Consider the following 19,334-nt stretch of genomic DNA (forward strand, 5'->3'; position numbering starts at 1 on the left):
AACCTCAAAGGTATTCCATGAGTGAGGTGTATATCTCAGTCAGGGTCAGGTTTGGTTGAGAGTTCCCCCCCCCCCCACTCCACCCAACCCCCACCCCATCTGAACTGATTATAACCATTTTGTCCAGTATTTAGGAGCCTTCTGCTTGGAAGTCTTTTTGGTAAATGGTCTTAACAGAGAGATGTAGAAATAATGACAGTGGCAATGAGAAACAGGCAATTCGGCACAGAGTTATAGCACGATGTTTAGAAAAGGTTGTTTTGAGTGAATAGGCATGAGGTTAGTGTACACATTGCGTGTGACAGTGAGTTTTGTTGAAAAAGCGTGAGTCTCACGCCAAATGTGTATACCATCAGTATACCATCAGTACATGGTCTCTGATACTGAACAAGTCCCAGGCTTGTCAGTCAAATTCACTGATGAATCTGTACACGTACTGACTACCCCCTATCATAATTACAGGAGATCTAGCGATGTCGTCAATGGCATTCTATTACACCCTCAAGTCAAAGACACGAGGATACGACCTGTCAAGATTAAGACATCAAATATTGACGGCTGACATGAATTATTTGTGCCACTCACTGTGACAGAGATGTGCTTTGCCTGATGCATGTCAATCAAGCTGTGATCAAACACCACCACCAAGTAATCCTTGGCAACACAGCTGTACGCTTGGCATTACAGTCTCCCTACTCCTGTCAATATTCATTTCTTATAAACTTTTAATCTGAGGTAATCAAGCTGTTAGACATTCCCTAAGTTCCTTGAGTACAGTTTTCACTGTTGCAAAGTTCACTTGTTAAGATTGTTACTATCAAAGTGTCCCATACAATCTCAGGTATTTTTGTCACCATGGTGATTAATTTTGACAAAGGAAATGTCTATTTTGCATATAATACTTTAAATAGTATAACAGGTGTTTCAGGTTGAGTATTCTCAAGGGCAGAATGTCATCAGTTTTAATTCTTCACATTTCATAACATAACCATATATGTTTATCTCTCATCCTGAAAGCAATGAACTGACTGTACATAAGTTCAGACTAACTGATTGAGACAATGCCTGCTGGACGCATGTTACCATCTGGCTGCCCTTTGCGTGAGTTACATGTGGGGTCTAGCACATTAACCACAGTATATTCGTGAGTGATTTCCCCTGTCTTTACTGCAGTCCCAGCACAGTGACGTGAGACACATTCAGCTCATCAAATCTTTAGGCCTTACTGAATGTTTTAATGAAGCCCCTCTCAATGGAGGGATTAGGCACCCCCCGAGAGGAACACAAACTGAGAATACACACGCTGTACCAGCACATTAGTGAAGCAATCCTCACTGTCCGCTGGTCAGTTGGGGCTGCAGTTCCAGTAACTATATACATGGGAACAGTATGTCACCTGCAGCAGTGTATCCAGATACATCACAAGTACCATGGTAAACACAGTATGTCACCTGCAGCAGTGTATCCACATACATCACAAGTACCATGGTAAACACAGTATGTCACCTGCAGTAGTTTATCCAGATACATCACAAGTACCATAGTAAACACAGTATGTCACCTGCAGCAGTTTATCCAGATACATCACAAGTACCATAGTAAACACAGTATGTCACCTGCAGCAGTTTATCCAGATACATCACAAGTACCATAGTAAACACAGTATGTCACCTGCAGCAATGTATCCAGATACATCACAAGTACCATGGTAAACACAGTATGTCACCTGCAGCAGTTTATCCAGATACATCACAAGTACCATGGTAAACACAGTATGTCACCTGCAGCAATTTAACCAGATATATCACAAGTACCATGGTAAACACAGTATGTCACCTGCAGCAGTTTATCCAGATACATCACAAGTACCATAGTAAACACAGTATGTCACCTGCAGCAGTTTATCCAGATACATCACAAGTACCATGGTAAACACAGTATGTCACCTGCTGCAATTTATCCAGATACATCACAAGTACCATGGTAAACACAGTATGTCACCTGCAGCAGTTTATCCAGATACATTACAAGTACCATGGTAAACACAGTATGTCACCTGCAGCAGTTTATCCAGATACATCACAAGTACCATAGTAAACACAGTATGTCAACTGCAGCAGTTTATCCAGATTGGTCACAAGTACCATGGTAAACACAGTATGTCACTTGTAGCAGTTTATCCAGATACATCACAAGTACCATGGTAAACACAGTATGTCACCTGCAGCAATTTATCCAGATACATCACAAGTACCATGGTAAACACAGTATGTCACCTGCAGCACTTTATCCAGATTGGTCACAAGTACCATGGTAAACACAGTATGTCACCTGCAGCAGTTTATCCAGATACATCACAAGTACCATGGTAAACACAGTATGTCACCTGCAGCAGTGTATCCAGATACATCACAAGTACCATGGTAAACACAGTATGTCACCTGCAGCAATTTATCCAGATACATCACAAGTACCATAGTAAACACAGTATGTCACCTGCAGCAGTTTATCCAGATACATCACAAGTACCATGGTAAACACAGTATGTCACCTTCAGCAGTGTATCCAGATACATCACAAGTACCATAGTAAACACAGTATGTCACCTGCAGCAGTTTATCCAGATCGGGCACAAGTACCATAGTAAAGACCATAACTAGCACTTTACCATACCCAAACTACCATTCTACATGGTAAAAACACTGAATGTGGACAATGAAAGTTTACCAGCAATGCTGTTCCCTCATGTTAAATAGTTACATAACAGCAGCACTTATGGTCATGAAAAAGAAACGAGTAGTTTTAATTAAGAATTAGGACATCTGAGTTTTCATGGTAGAGCTTTGTTACAGGTAAATTAGATGGTACTAAACAAATTTCAGACTTAGTTAGAAAGTCAAAGGGTCGTTGTCATAATTTTAACTCCTCCAAGTAAAGTTCCTTATTTGGAGGAGCCATAGATTACAATACAATAACAACAACACAAAAGGACTCCAGGACCCATTTAATTTCTGAATCTTGAACAGAAAGCATGTTTTCTTATATCATTAATGCCTACTTACCATGCCTGAGACAGAAGTAATTTCCCCTAAATAATATCTAATGTGATAAGGCGGCCTATAAATGTGGAGTTTTAATCACAGAACATCATAGGAATTTGAAACATCTGATTTTCAAAAGTCCCAGTAAAATCCTAGATATTTTTTATATTTGTATACATATCCTAAATTACTCCTTAATGCATCTACTGCTTGTTCTTGACAGAAAGAAAGTGCAGTGTGAGGTCTTGTTGAAGAAGAAGTTGTTTAAACTAGCTGAGAGGACAACCCTATCACACAGCTCCCATGTGACCATGGAAGTGTTGACGTCATGGATCAGCACATTACTGCTAAAAACTGGATCATCTGAAGGCATCATTCGGAGGCAGCTCTGTGACGAGCGGGTCTCTTTAGACGCAGTAATGCAAGATAAGTATACAAATATAAAAAATATCTAGGATTTTACTAGATTTTTTATCTTATCCTGCATTATTTCTTAAAGCATCTAATCTGACAGATCAGTGGCGTGCATACCTTCAGAAGTGATCTTCCATAATACTCTCCAAAAACTCTCAGCCAATCAGAGAAGTCAGAATCTGGCGTCAAGCGACCATTCCTGTTGACAGGGAGGGAGGGAGTTAGGTATGCGTGAAATCTAGGAATCAATGCAGTCATAGGAGATAAAAGATTTTAATCTAGAACTGGCGTACCGGGCCAAATTATTGCAGCATATAGCCTCCTAGTCAGAGGTGACATGCACAGGAGAGGTCGAAAGGCTGACTCTGGAATATGAAGAGGCGTCAAAGGCGCTTGGTAGCAGTGACCTGTTTTAGGCAACCACAAAAGGGCCAAAGCTGTGGACACCTTGCACATCCTCTAAGATGGCATCTCATAGATAGTGTCTGGCGCAAACGGTGTCGCCTTCGATAATGGCATGTATAGAGCAGTTGCTGTGAAGCGCCATGGTGGAGGTGACCACCCATATCTCGTGCCTGTTGCTGGCTCTTCGAGGATCAAGTCCCGCAGCCTCATAGGCTTAGAAGAGAATGGCTTGAAGCCAGAGGATGATGGTGTAGTGGCTGACTTCCGCCAGTGATGTCCCTGATACTGGAACGAAGAGGCAGTGGCGTTGGATCCTTGGAATGGCGAATGAAACACCGCACCACTCTCACCAGACATAGTAGGAGTTCCTGTTCGTCCTCAGGTCCACGGAGTTAGTTCTTGACTATAAAATCCCAGCACAGTCAAAGGTAAACAGCTCCATGCGCTCCTTGCTCGAACCTGACACGCTTAACATCTAGCGCGTGGATCTCGCCAACACGTGGCATCATGGCGAGAGCCAGGAGGAAGATCGTCTTCTTAGGTTGTATAATAACGCCGAATGAAGTGGTTCAAATGGCACGCCTCTCAGGAGGCTGAGAACTATGTTAAGATCCCAAGCTGGGAGTCTAAACTTAGCCTTCTGGCCTTACAGTCAGAGGGAGCAAAGTAAACTCGGAGTTCCGAGATCTTGGTCATCTTCCGGAACTTCCAAGACCGAGTTGAGGGCAACAATTTATGTTGTAATAGTGCTTTCCTTCAGGCGATGCATGCGATGCAGGAAGAGAAGAAACAGAAATTGAGGAGATGCAGAGGTAGGGTGTCTCTCTTTGCAAAAACTCTCAAAGGATCGCCACTTATCGGAATACAGAATTCTGGTAGACGGTCTTGCCTCCTAGCTGCATAACCCTCGGCACTTAAGGCCCTTTGAAGATGGATCAGACGTGTAGATGTAACCTATCTTGTGCTGGGTGTGGATGTTTGCTGTGTGGATGAAACAGTAGATTCGGCCAGTCTGAGAGTGGGAGAGGGTCGGCAGCGGCGATCTCTCTGAGATCAATGAATCAACCCCTCGCTTGCCACCAGTGTGCAACCAAAGTTGACCTGATCTGTGTCAACCTGATCTTCTGAATGACCCTGGGAAGGAGTACTGGAGGTGGAAAAGAGTAAGCTTTTTTAGTCCTTCCAAATTCAAAATGTTAGCACCGCCCACTGATAGTGGACTCCCATGAAGATGAAGCGGAGGAATTTTCTGTCGTAGGGATGGATCGGGACATGGAGGTATGAATTCTGGATGTCCAGGCTGATGAGTGAGTCATGAGCCTGTATCCTGGACCGGAGGAGCATGAGCATGGTCACTCAGAAATAAAGTGGATGAGCTTGTTGAAAGTAGCAAGATTGTGGATTATTCGGAATTGGTCGTAGTCCTTGTTGGGGACAAGCAATATTGGCAAATGGAAGGCTAGTGTTATGGCTGAGGAGTGTACAATCTCTATGGTCTCCTTGGCCAGCTGCATTTTGATGTTTCAGTGCAGGAGTTGCTGTTGAGTAGGGGAGCAGTCATCCGCTATGGGTGACGACGTTAGAGGCGGGTCATCTCTCAGAATGAGTTTGTACCCGAGGCGCAAGATGCTGACAACGTATGGGTCCCAAAGAATTTCCCAGTCCCAACAGAATCGTCCTAGTCTCCCACCTACTGGGGTCTCGACAATTGGAATGACTGGGGGAGGGAGGTCCCAGTCTTCATGTCTGTAGCTTCACTTCTTAGCCTTGCCGTTGCCACTCCCTTCCTTGGCTGTTAGGATCAGGAAAACTTTTCTTTCTCACGATTCTTTCCACGAAAGGAGGAAGAGGTGTCCTGTGCGTGGCTGAAGTGAGTTCTGCCACAGATGAAAGTTGCCCAACCTCGATGGCTTGAAGGAGGCGGAGTGTGAGACATGAGCCAGGGCCTTCAGAGCAGTCTCGTCCCTGGCAAAGACTGATACCCTGGCATGGGTCTTGAAGACGTGTCCATTTAAGAGAGAGGTGGATGACCAAGGTTGACTGAGTAGGTGCCTCTTGAACTCCAGATCTCAGCCGGGAACGTGGATAGTGGTAGAACGATTAGAGCCCCTCAGTGGTGGATATTCTCATCCAGTGTGTGGGCGTGTTCAGTAATGTCAAAGGAATGGACGGGGAAGTCTTCCTTCTTGTACTTAGGCTCCTTGAACGAGGGTGCGAGGGACAACTTGGCAAAATCCTCATCGAGGGCGGCAATCATGTTCTTAATCATGGGATCAGGTGGGACAGAGAAAGGGTCAGACCATGTAGTGTCCCTCTTGACCACATCTGAACCCAGGGAACAAGCCACAGCCTCTAGCGGGGCCGCAATCCAGTCCACTACCTGGTTGAGACCAAGCTAGGAATCAATGTCAGATATTGATCCCTTGTAGGATGGTATGAAGGAGCCTTCAGAGGACTTGGACTGGTATCCCCTAGAGCGATGAATCTTGAGAGCAGCTTTAAGAACAGTACCTAGACCTGGAAGACATGCGCCGTGAGGAAGAGCCAGGCGAAGCTGAGTCACGAGACAGTGAACCTGGCTGTTAGAGAGCTGCATGCATGAAGCCTAGGCGCTTTTAGAGACGCTACTGTAGCCGGTGGCATGGAGACCATGTCCGAAGCTAAAGGTGCCAAGTACTGAGGCATGGACTGTCACATCAGTTGTAAGTAGTGGAGCCATGGTGAGTCCATGCTGTGCATCTGATAAGGCTGAGGTGGTGTCTGTTGGTAGCCCGGAGGAGCTCATAGCATTGACTGCACAGGCGCCATGGAGAGCTGGTACGTCTGTTGTAGAGGCATAGATTTATCCACAGGCTCGCGCCGGGCATCATTGTCGTGGTCATAGTCGTGTAGATGGAGGTCATGTTGGTGAGCATCCGCGCCTGGGTAGAGACAACAGAGGTGGTAGGAGCCGAGCTGCTGATGACACCGGGGTGTTGGCAGGTGTCATGACCGGGATGACGGGCGATATTTAAGCTGAGAAACGTCTAACATTTTGTTCTTGGCACAGAGTTTATGGGCCTGCTGGGACTTTCACTTCTGAGTTACACACAGGTATTTGCCGAAATCTGATGGGGGGGGGGGGGGAAGCTTGAAACAGTCCTTACATTTGGCTGTCTGAGAGCACAGGGACGTGTAATTTAGGCACAAGGAACGGGGATCCCACCCTGATTTATTACAACAACACTTGCTACAAGAGGGCATGTATCTGCAATGATAGCAGACTGTAATCACAATGCATTCCCTCCTGATTAATGTATGCCATAATCTTTCTTCCCAGCCATGTGGGTTTAGGAAAAACAAGTTTACGCAAACAACACAAAACACCATCACTTTAATAAACAATATTATTGCAAGAATACGTCAATAATGAAGTACCTATGAATACAAAAGAACACAGAATACAACATTCAAGATGGCTACTTGAATCAACACAACACCTGAGATTACCGTCATGAAAACCACCACCAGGCGTTAAATAATTATGATATGGCGTAAATCATATGAAATATATAAAAACACAAAACGTAGGCGCAATATAATTCACAAGAAATATCACTAGAGTGTATTTCAAGAGAGTTCAACACATAGGTCTTCCTTCTGTGGGTGACAGCAGTAATGTGTGGAGCCATGACATCATCACTTCCGTGGTCACATGGGAGCTGTGTGATAGGGTTGTCCTCTCAGCTAGTTTAAACAACTTCTTCAGCAAGACCTCACACATCTCTTTCTTTCTGTCAAGAACAAGCAGTAGATGCACTAAGGAGTAATTTAGAATAAGTCATAAAATATTGTAAATTGGTGGGGTGGGGGGTCTGTTCTTTGTTTGAAACTTTTAAAGTGAATACCTCCACCTTGATTCCACTGACAGTTTTGTTCAGCAGGGCCTCCTGTTGGTTCTGCTGCAGAGTATGATGGTTGCAGATGCTCCAGTATCACTACAGTTGTAATGGGGAGCACTTAAAATATGTGTAAGGGCCTATAAAGGATGGGATATAGGTTGATTACAGTAAAACCGACATGAACCACCACAGTGCAGCTCACTGTGAGCAATACAAGATTCATTTTGAATTAGCAATTATAGTTTGAAATTTATTCATCTAAATTGTATTCTTACAGAATATAGAGCTTAACTCATTGATAAAGCCCTATGGATGTGGTTGGATTACCTAGGCCTGCATACAGTATGTTCTTGATACAATCAGCATGATGACTACAAGTATTGTAAATGTCACAAAGCCTACAAACAATGAGATTCCCCTAGTACCAACATGTCCACTTGAGTTTCATGTCACCACAGCTGCCTGGGAAGTGGAGCTGAAAATCTCCCCTGCAGAGTCAGGTCTCATGGCGCTGGCAAGTCATCAAGTGGCCACAGACACATATTGCTTCCAGTCCTGTGTCAGGTGTACCCTACACCTGATACGTGCGTGAGGGGGCAGTCTGGCTAGCTGTGTGTGAAGTCAACCTACAGATCTGATAGTTTCAAACACTCTGTGTGAAGCCCTCCACCTGTATGTCCACACGGCAGTGAAGACAGGACACTACAGCCGCTGGTCACATTTGTGTGTTCACTCAGGCTGACAACACACAGTCACAGTGGACCTGGTCTATCTCATTACCACGATTGCAACTGATTACAGGTTATGTGTCAATTTGTCTTGCGCTGGTCAGGTCTAAGCAGACAGATAACTCAGCTGACATAGTGTGCATCAAGGACCACTATCCCTCACTCCCACAGGCAGGCTTCCCACCAAAGAAGCTCATGTCAAAGTGATACCAGGCCCTATTTGTGCCCTAGAATGACACATCACCCTTCCCAAAGAAAAAGGCACAAGCTAATAATACCATGTTGCTTTCTTAACATGCTCAGTAGAGCTTGTCCAAAGTCCTACCGTATTCGACGTAATAAGCGCCCAGGGCGCTCTAAAAATTAGAAATATTATTAGAATATTATTTTGGTGGGAAAAAAAACAGAGTTGAAAGATAAATTTTGTGGTTTATACTGACAGCCTGAAATGTTTATATACGACAGATATATTTTTCCAGAATTTCATTGCCCATAATTAAGGGTGCATTTAACACGTACACGAGTGCGTATTATATGCTACTAGATAAGTCTTGTGTACACTGATCAATCGGAAGGGGTGCTAATTGGGATTGTTCAGTAGCCAATAAATGAGCAATTATCGCCGTGGGCGCTTATTAGAGCGGGGCGCTTACTGCGTCAAATACGGTATTACAGGACCAACTAATAATGAATAGCTGACAGGGAAGAGGACTTCTGTTGAAATTCTGAAAGTTTAGTTTTAATGTGATTGCAGCCAAAATATAGGATTTATGGCAATAATGTAATAGAGATAGGGGAATCGAAAGAATTATGAATTTTCATAATCTGCTCTACCATACTAAAGCTGCTGTGGAGATGATGGAATGTGCACCCTCAATTGCTCTCCTCACCCGTATTTTGTTCTCCAGATTCAGCCTCTTGGCCAGACTGTCAGCCTTCTCTGCCCGCACGATCTCCATCTCTGTTGACAGCTCTGTAATCCGCCTCTGGAACTCTGCAACAGGAACGACAACACTATAGCTTGTCACTGTCACTGTGCAGGCTACAACTGATACAATAATACATCAACTGAAACTGTCAATGGGCAGGAATTTGTTGAACAATTGACTTAGAATCTGTGCCTTTAAAAATGAGTTCATTATTTTCAAAAATTGCAATTCAAATTAAACTAACATTTGCAGCCAGTGTTCTGGAATTAAATTTGATTTCCCTATAGATGGTATTTAGGCTCCACAGATATATCTGGATTTGACTGGAATTACCTTTAAGTGACATACTCATTAAGATAAATGGTCATTATTTCAACTCACCACCATAAAACCCCCATGGAAAATGGCAATGACAACAATTACAGCTGGCACAGGATGCAGCATCAACCTTGCCGGAATTGTCATGTGATGGTGCATGTACCAAGAATCAAGCAATTTCTAATAACCTCTAATAACCCCCCAAACCAAGGTTCTAATCAAAATGAGAATTATGGTATTATAGCAAAAATAGTTTATGAAAACTTGTTACTAACAATTTCCACTTAAAACAAGAAAGCTGTTTGGATTATGTGCAACAACTGAGAGAGACACATTCCTACCTTCAGCTAAATGCTCCAAACCATTTACTCCCAAAACGATTTGGACTTCCACCAAATCAGGGGACTGTTGACATTACCAATATCTTTCTTTATGCTAATATGTTCACTAAGATTGTTTAATGCTGTACAACTTAGTCCTCTTATCAAGATTCCATTAACAACACAGTTAAAAGCACTTCTGGTTTAATAAAATCACGCTGGCCCACAGAGATACTTTTCAAAATAAGACCTGACCATGGACATACAATTTTGTCAAAATTCTAATCATAAATACTCAAGATAATGTATACCGATACACAAGCTGCAGTGCACATCTACTTCACACTGCCCTTGACCTTCAATCTTTGCCAATCACATGCAAAATCAGCAGTGTTACAAATATGCAGTTGCCATACCAAACTGACAATATCTTCTGAATTAACTTTCTAGAAGTCATTTCATGAGTGAATGACCTTCAAGTTATGTTGGCATTTGACACAACAGTAACAGTGTAGTTATTCATAGTTCTTCTTAACCAACTGGAAATGCTTTGATGTTTCATGAATCAAACTAAAATTTCCTGAAATTTGAGCCTTTGTTCATGCGACCTTTAGTGACCATGACCTTATGTGGAGATCACCGAAAAGATTTGTGACTTTTTAAGCGTAATCATAAGTTTCATCAAACTCCAATCGTAACAATTCAAGTTAAATCCCTTTCTGAAATAGAATAAACACCTTATAGGGCGAAATAGGGTAAAAAAACCTTTCTGGCCCTTCCTCAACCAAGACTGATGGCTGTTCAAAGGAAACAAGGCAGTGGTTGGGCCTCTGTGCATCACATTTCGACTAAGATGACTGTGCCCAGTGTTACCAGTATGTATATGTACAACAGTGTGTACCCAGAAAAAGCCAGAAAAAGCTAAAATATAGAACAATAGTTATTATTGTTAATAATTCTAAGAATACTACTTCTATTACATCTTTGCCATAAATCCTATATTTTGGCTTCAGTCACACAAACTAAAATTTTCAGATTTTCAACAGTCCTCTTCACTGACAATTACACAACTAGTTGTTCCCAAATAGTATTGTAACCAATCAAGCTATGACGTATGCAATGGCAGGAACCTTCACTTCCTTACGAAAACTTCCACCTCTATTACATCTTTGCCAGAATATACCAGACGGACCCGGTGGGATCTGCCTCTAGTAAATCCCAGTGTAATTGACAGTAATCCTCTTCTGGAAACCATTATTCTCTGATTCTAATCCTAAATCAAGACAATTTTCCTCTGAAATACCCCCTGATGACTTGAAAATCAGAAAGTCTCGAGAATCAGTCAAATATGTGATATCTTCACTAGAATTACTGTTATATTTGTTGATCTTGTTGGTAATAATAAGTTATTTCTGGTCCATTTCCACCCAATGACGTCATTTCTTGTTAACTTTGGATTTGTGACACTAATACCGGTTTTGACGTCACTTCCGGTTTTGACGTCACTTCCGGTTTCGCATTCTTTATTGAAAAATGACGTCTCTCAAGGTCTAAACAAGACGTCATTTCCTGCATAGTTAACCTTGCACTGCTATTGCCAGTGCTGACATCACTTCTGGTCACTGGAGGCAGTAATAATACTCCATGATCTTGCCACAGCTTCCGAGGCAAGCTCAGAGTATCCAGATGTCTACATCTTGTGCGGGATAACTTCTAGGCGGTTAGATGTAGGCTGGGCAGATTGTCGTGGAAAATGCTAGAGTTGGGTTGTCATAACAGATCTTGACGAAGAGGTAACTGGTTAGGTTCTTCCATTAGTAGCCTTAGAATTCTGGGGAACCATGCCTTGCTGGACCAGATTGGTGCTATCAGGATTATCATGCAATCTGTCTCCTCGACCTTGTGTATGACCTTGTCTATGACCTTGTCTAGGAGAGACCATGGTGGGAATGCGAATGCAAATAGACTCCTCCAATCCAACGATAGCGCATCGATCTGGTGAGCTCTTGGGTCGTGGACTGGCATAAACCGGAAGTTGAAAGTTCTGGCAGGTGGCAAACAGAGCTAGGTGATGTGTGTCCCATAACTTGGTTATCCAAGCAAAGGTCTGGGGATGTAAGGTCCATTCTGATGCCATTATTCTCCCCTGGTTAAAAAGGCTGTCGGTAAGGATGTTCAATTTCCCGTGTATATGTCTCGCTTCCATCAAGCAATTGATTGGAGTCTGCCAAGGCAAACACTCGTGTGGTCTTCATCATCAGGGAGCTGGATCAGGTTCCTCCTTGTTTCTGGATATACGCCACTACTGTGATGTTTGTCCTTGGCTATAAGGATAGATGATTGAGATTGGCGTATCTTCCATGCTAGGATGGCATAATAGATGGCCTTCATTTCCTTGCAATTGATATGGAGGATATTTTCTCCGGTGTTCAATAATCCCTGTACAGTTAGATCGTCCATATGGGCTTCCTATCCCGAATCTGACGCATCTGTGAATAGATGGTGTTCGGGCATGAGGGATGCCATTCATCACATGTTCTCTGTGGGTCCACCAATGCAGGTCTTGTACTAAGTTGGTAGGTAACTGAGTCCGGAATTCTAGGGTCTGTGATCATAGTGAATTGATCCATGACTGTAGAGGATGTAGCATCAGCCTTCCTCTGAAGGTCATATCCTGTAGAGACGTTAAGTTACCTAGAAGAGATATCCACCACCTCAGAGACCTGCTGGGTTGACTTGATAGTGATTGAATCATCGTGATAGTCTTGACGAAGCGATCCTCTGGTGGGCATAGATATCCCTAGTTTAGTTGGAATCTTGCTCCAACGCATATGATGTCTTGAACCGGAGCAGTCTCATAAGTTGGTATTATGTTGAAAGACGGTAGGCGTAAATCACAATCCAGGTCGAAAGGGTATAGCGTCGGCATGGGTGGCAGGGAAGTCAGAATCTATGTTCGCCTCTGCCTCCAGATCTTCCATGTTGGTAGAAACCTCATTTCTTGCAGTCTGGCTGACAAAAAGATTCCTGAGAAGATTGGCTTTAGTCATCCCCTGACTTGGTTGGAATTAATCCTTCCCGGAGGGGACAAACTTCTTCGTGGAGGCTGTTTGTAAGATGAATCTTTTTGGTCCCAGTGACGCTTTTGGAATTGGGAAGATCCATGAGCCTTGGCAGCCAGGCTGATAGTTGATGCTTGGAATTTTTCCGTTGTATCTTGCCTGACTTCATCTATTACATGTCACAGTTTCCCGTTGAATATCGTGGGAGCTGATACGGGTTGTGACATTATCAACCTCTTGGTTAGGATGGAAACGGCTTTAGAATGAATCTGGGCTAAGAGTTGTTGACGCTGCAGCCATAATAGCTGTGAAGACATCCACACTTGGCTGGAGAGTAAGTCTTCCTGCAATCTTACAATAGTATGTAGTAGGCTGTGGATGAGTCCGACTTGATCAGTCCTGATAGTCACAGGCGTGTCTCCTGTTATGCCTTCATATGATGTCTATAATGGTGGAATGATGTGTCTGATTCCAGAGACAAACCAGTTGATATAAGCGCCAATAATTCCTCGATGAGTTCTACAAATGTATATCCCTCCGTAAAATCCCACAGGGGTGAGTCATCAGCCTGATTGGTATCTTCATAGTACTCCGTTTCCACCTCCCAGTGACCATGGGAAGCTCCCGAGGAGGTTGGATAATCATTGTCATCCCCATGCTGTTCATCCTCTGCCAGTGGCCAGGATTCGGGTATGATCAAAGTCTGTGCGGCTTGAGATGGCTGCCCGTGAGTAACGGGTCCCGTATAGTGATCCTCCTCTCTGTTAGTATAACATTCGGCTGGATGGTCTTGTGTGGTCCGTGTGGCTGGCTTGGGTACTGTCTGCTGATGAAGATCATACGGTAGGCCTATCGACTGGATGGTCGGTGGATTAGCCATGGAGTCCGTGCCATGGCAGTACGGTGACCTAACAGTCGACTGGGTAAACTGCTGGTCAGCCGGCAGAGTTATCCTGGAGTCTGTGCTGCGTCCGTGGTGGATCAGTGCCGTGTGGCCTCGGCTGGTCATACAGCTGTTCTGGCTGGTTGACTAGCTGGATAATTGTCTGGTCGGTACAGTCGGCTGGGGTAGGCTGTCCTCCATGCAGTCTCTTGACCTGGGGACTCTTTTTAGCCAGAGCTGCTAACTTCTCCATTTATTCGTTGATTTTAGAGAACTTTGTCTTCATCATATCACATAGAGAGCACAGCAGATGGACCGGAGGTAGAGGAGGGAGGCGCTAGGGAAGCGGCTGGGGCCCTAGCAGAGTCAGTAGTCTTTCTATTTAGCCGCTTCCCGCCTCTTAGCAAGCACCTAACACCAGCTCTACTTACGTCTGTGCGATCGTCACTTCAGCTTGCAGCCTTATAATATGTACTTGCAGTGAATTTGTCTGTGTAGAAAACTATTAAAATAATCTTACATTAACTCTTTCAACACCAGTCAACCAGAAGTGTTTACTGCTGGGACACCGAGTTCCCAGAGACTCTTGTGTGATAGATGAAGCCAACATTTATCAAAGAAAATATCTGCTTGTAAAATATATTTGCTACTACATTTTATACACCATTTGAAAGGTCTGATCCTATGGTTTATAAATATGAAAGTTATGTTTTTCACATTATTTAAAATAATGCATTTACAACTTATTTAAGTTTGTTGTATATAAAAAATGTAAGCTAACACGTTGTTAACGTCCAGATTAGGGACAAAGGAAGCGAAAAGTTGACTATTTTCGGCAAATATAAGATTTCATTAAATCCACTTACCTATTTCTGTTTTATTTTCATTGTTTACGTGATTGAAAATCATTTTAAAAAGAATTATAAACAGTATCTATATCCTCACCCATTTCCCGATAACAGCGGCTGTCCGCTCAGTAACATGAAGAAATACCCCCATTTTCGAGGCTTCGTATGAAAAGCACGTTCGTCGAAGAATGGCATATGACACATCGCTGGAAAGCTTATTCCTTCATCTACATGCTCATAACATCGCCTGTTTTTTTATCGTAGTTATAACAAGCGATTTCATTGGATTAAAATTGGTTTCTAATGACGCTTTCTTGCTGAAATCTGCAACAAGTTTCGTGATTGGTCTATTTTGAGCATGTGACCTAAGGCAGCCAATCAAATAACAGCTGTGATACCAAGCTCGTGTTTGATAAATTTCACAAGTTGGCGAAAGATATTTGTTAAATCGTGTTATTCTGAACGTTTTAAGCAGGAAATCACGATATATATTAAAAATATGGAACTTCGTGAATGTATCGTGCTAGGTTACGAGCTGTGACAAAGATTTTTCATGAATATATTTTTGCATTAAACATCGTGTCTGAGCCGAGAATTCAAGGCGACGAAAGCCGAGATGTCATTTGACTTACATTACATGAAAAGATGGAAATAATAACTTAGATGTAAGTTTGATTACTTTAAGAGATATTTTTGTTGATTTTGTTTATTACTTTGTATAATATATTTAAAGATTTGTTTAAAACGTCTTTAATTTGCTCTTGGACATGTTCGATGTGGACCCGTTGTCGAAATGTGTGTCTGAGAATTTTATTTTCAATAACATCGCGGGAAATAGTGAATAATTTTTTAATTTATCGATAAAAATTGATAAATTGAAATGGAATACATATTTCAGACATTGTGAAATGTGATAGATTTAATAAATGAATGATATCACAGGTCGGTCCATAAAAATATATACTGTTTTGACGTGACTACGGCTTGGCCGGATAACCGGCCTACCGAGTCTGGGGACTCGATGCTTCTTGGCCGGATAACCGGCCTGCGGTGTTGAAAGAGTTAATGTGATTTACTACCAAGTCCTAGATCGTTACAACTATAATATAGGTGTTGACTCAAGCACACACAGGGAAGAAGTGAAGGTACACGCCATTGCATACATCATAGCTTGATTGGTTGTGATGCTATTTGGGAACAACTAGTTGTGTAATTGACAGTGAAGAGGATGTCTGTTGAAAATCTGAAAATTTTAGTTAGTGTGACTGAAGCCAAAATATAGGATTTATGGCAAAGATGTAATGGAGGTAGTAGTTTCGTATGAATTACTGTTATCACAGTTTCAAAGCTGAGTGATAAATATCCATTGCACAGAATAGGTGATCTTAGTGCTACAACTATCAGTCTGTTTAGAGTTCTGGAGCTACATCAGTCACAACCGAGGATCATGTTGTGCAAGTTGACCCTGGACTGAAGTGACTGCTGGTGTGTGGAACATGTAACTATATTATTTACAAATACCCACCATGCTTCTCTCTCTGGGTGTTGGTGATGGTCTGGCGATGGATTTCATCACTGCTCTGCTCCTTAGTCTCCAAACTCTTCACCTGAACCAAACAACTAACATCAGTCCTGTACAGAGAGGGGACCAACTGTCTAACACATACTACACTTCACATACTACACGACACATACTACACTACACATACATACATTCTTCACCTCAACCAAACAACTCACATCAGTCCTGTACAGAGAGGGGACCAACTGTCTAACACATACTATACAACACATACATACATTCTTCACCTCAACCAAACAACTCACATCAGTCCTGTACAGAGAGGGGACCAACTGTCTAACACATACTACACGACACATACATACATTCTTCACCTCAACCAAACAACTCACATCAGTCCTGTACAGAGAGGGGACCAACTGTCTAACACATACTACACGACACATACATACATTCTTCACCTCAACCAAACAACTCACATCAGTCGTGTACAGAGAGGGGACCAACTGTCTAACACATACTACACGACACATACATACATTCTTCACCTGAACCAAACAACTCACATCAGTCGTGTACAGAGAGGGGACCAACTGTCTAACACATACTACACTTCACATACATACATTCTTCACTTCAACCAAACAACTAACATCAGTCCTGTACAGAGAGGGGACCAACTGTCTAACACATACTACACTTCACATACATACATTCTTCACCTCAACCAAACAACTAACATCAGTCCTGTACAGAGAGGGGACCAACTGTCTAACACATACTACACTACACATACATACATTCTTCACCTCAACCAAACAACTCACATCAGTCCTGTACAGAGAGGGGACCAACTGTCTAACACATACTACACTACACATGCTACACGACACATACATACATTCTTCACCTCAACCAAACAACTCACATCAGTCCTGTACAGAGAGGGGACCAACTGTCTAATACATACTACACTACACATACATACATTCTTCACCTCAACCAAACAACTAACATCAGTCCTGTACAGAGAGGGGACCAACTGTCTAACACATACTATACAACACATACATACATTCTTCACCTCAACCAAACAACTCACATCAGTCCTGTACAGAGAGGGGACCAACTGTCTAACACATACTACACGACACATACATACATTCTTCACCTCAACCAAACAACTAACATCAGTCCTGTACAGAGAGGGGACCAACTGTCTAACACATACTACACTACACATACATACATTCTTCACCTGAACCAAACAACTCACATCAGTCCTGTACAGAGAGGGGACCAACTGTCTAACACATACTACACGACACATACATACATTCTTCACCTCAACCAAACAACTAACATCAGTCCTGTACAGAGAGGGGACCAACTGTCTAACACATACTACACTACACATACATACATTCTTCACCTCAACCAAACAACTCACATCAGTCCTGTACAGAGAGGGGACCAACTGTCTAACACATACTTCACTACACATACATACATTCTTCAACTCAACCAAACAACTAACATCAGTCCTGTACAGAGAGGGGACCAACTGTCTAACACATACTACATGACACATACATACATTCTTCACCTCAACCAAACAACTCACATCAGTCCTGTACAGAGAGGGAACCAACTCTCTAACACATACTATACAACACATACATACATTCTTCACCTCAACCAAACAACTAACATCAGTCCTGTACAGAGAGGGGACCAACTGTCTAACACATACTACACGACACATACATACATTCTTCACCTCAACCAAACAACTCACATCAGTCCTGTACAGAGAGGGGACCAACTGTCTAACACATACTACACGACACATACATACATTCTTCACCTCAACCAAACAACTCACATCAGTCCTGTACAGAGAGGGGACCAACTGTCTAACACATACTACACGACACATACATACATTCTTCACCTCAACCAAACAACTCACATCAGTCGTGTACAGAGAGGGGACCAACTGTCTAACACATACTACACGACACATACATACATTCTTCACCTGAACCAAACAACTCACATCAGTCGTGTACAGAGAGGGGACCAACTGTCTAACACATACTACACTTCACATACATACATTCTTCACTTCAACCAAACAACTAACATCAGTCCTGTACAGAGAGGGGACCAACTGTCTAACACATACTACACTTCACATACATACATTCTTCACCTCAACCAAACAACTAACATCAGTCCTGTACAGAGAGGGGACCAACTGTCTAACACATACTACACTACACATACATACATTCTTCACCTCAACCAAACAACTCACATCAGTCCTGTACAGAGAGGGGACCAACTGTCTAACACATACTACACGACACATGCTACACGACACATACATACATTCTTCACCTCAACCAAACAACTCACATCAGTCCTGTACAGAGAGGGGACCAACTGTCTAATACATACTACACTACACATACATACATTCTTCACCTCAACCAAACAACTAACATCAGTCCTGTACAGAGAGGGGACCAACTGTCTAACACATACTATACAACACATACATACATTCTTCACCTCAACCAAACAACTCACATCAGTCCTGTACAGAGAGGGGACCAACTGTCTAACACATACTACACGACACATACATACATTCTTCACCTCAACCAAACAACTAACATCAGTCCTGTACAGAGAGGGGACCAACTGTCTAACACATACTACACTACACATACATACATTCTTCACCTGAACCAAACAACTCACATCAGTCCTGTACAGAGAGGGGACCAACTGTCTAACACATACTACACGACACATACATACATTCTTCACCTCAACCAAACAACTAACATCAGTCCTGTACAGAGAGGGGACCAACTGTCTAACACATACTACACTACACATACATACATTCTTCACCTCAACCAAACAACTCACATCAGTCCTGTACAGAGAGGGGACCAACTGTCTAACACAT

General features: G+C 42.7%; 1 protein-coding gene across 4 annotated transcripts in view; it reads right to left on the reverse strand.

The window, feature by feature from the left end:
* Positions 1–19,334, reverse strand: part of LOC139478387 (centlein-like) — a 169,694-nt gene that overhangs the window by 85,171 nt on the left and 65,189 nt on the right. For all 4 annotated transcript variants that reach the window (XM_071260845.1, XM_071260852.1, XM_071260829.1 and 1 more), the window contains exons 7-8: positions 16,355–16,436; positions 9,360–9,463 (exon numbers count right to left, since the gene is read on the reverse strand). In XM_071260845.1, the coding sequence (XP_071116946.1) occupies positions 9,360–9,463; positions 16,355–16,436 (186 nt within the window). The remainder of the gene's footprint in view (positions 1–9,359; positions 9,464–16,354; positions 16,437–19,334) is intronic.

This window comes from Haliotis cracherodii, unplaced genomic scaffold (assembly GCF_022045235.1).
Source record: "Haliotis cracherodii isolate W230 unplaced genomic scaffold, xgHalCrac1.p SCAF_1, whole genome shotgun sequence".
NCBI lineage: Eukaryota > Metazoa > Mollusca > Gastropoda > Lepetellida > Haliotidae > Haliotis > Haliotis cracherodii.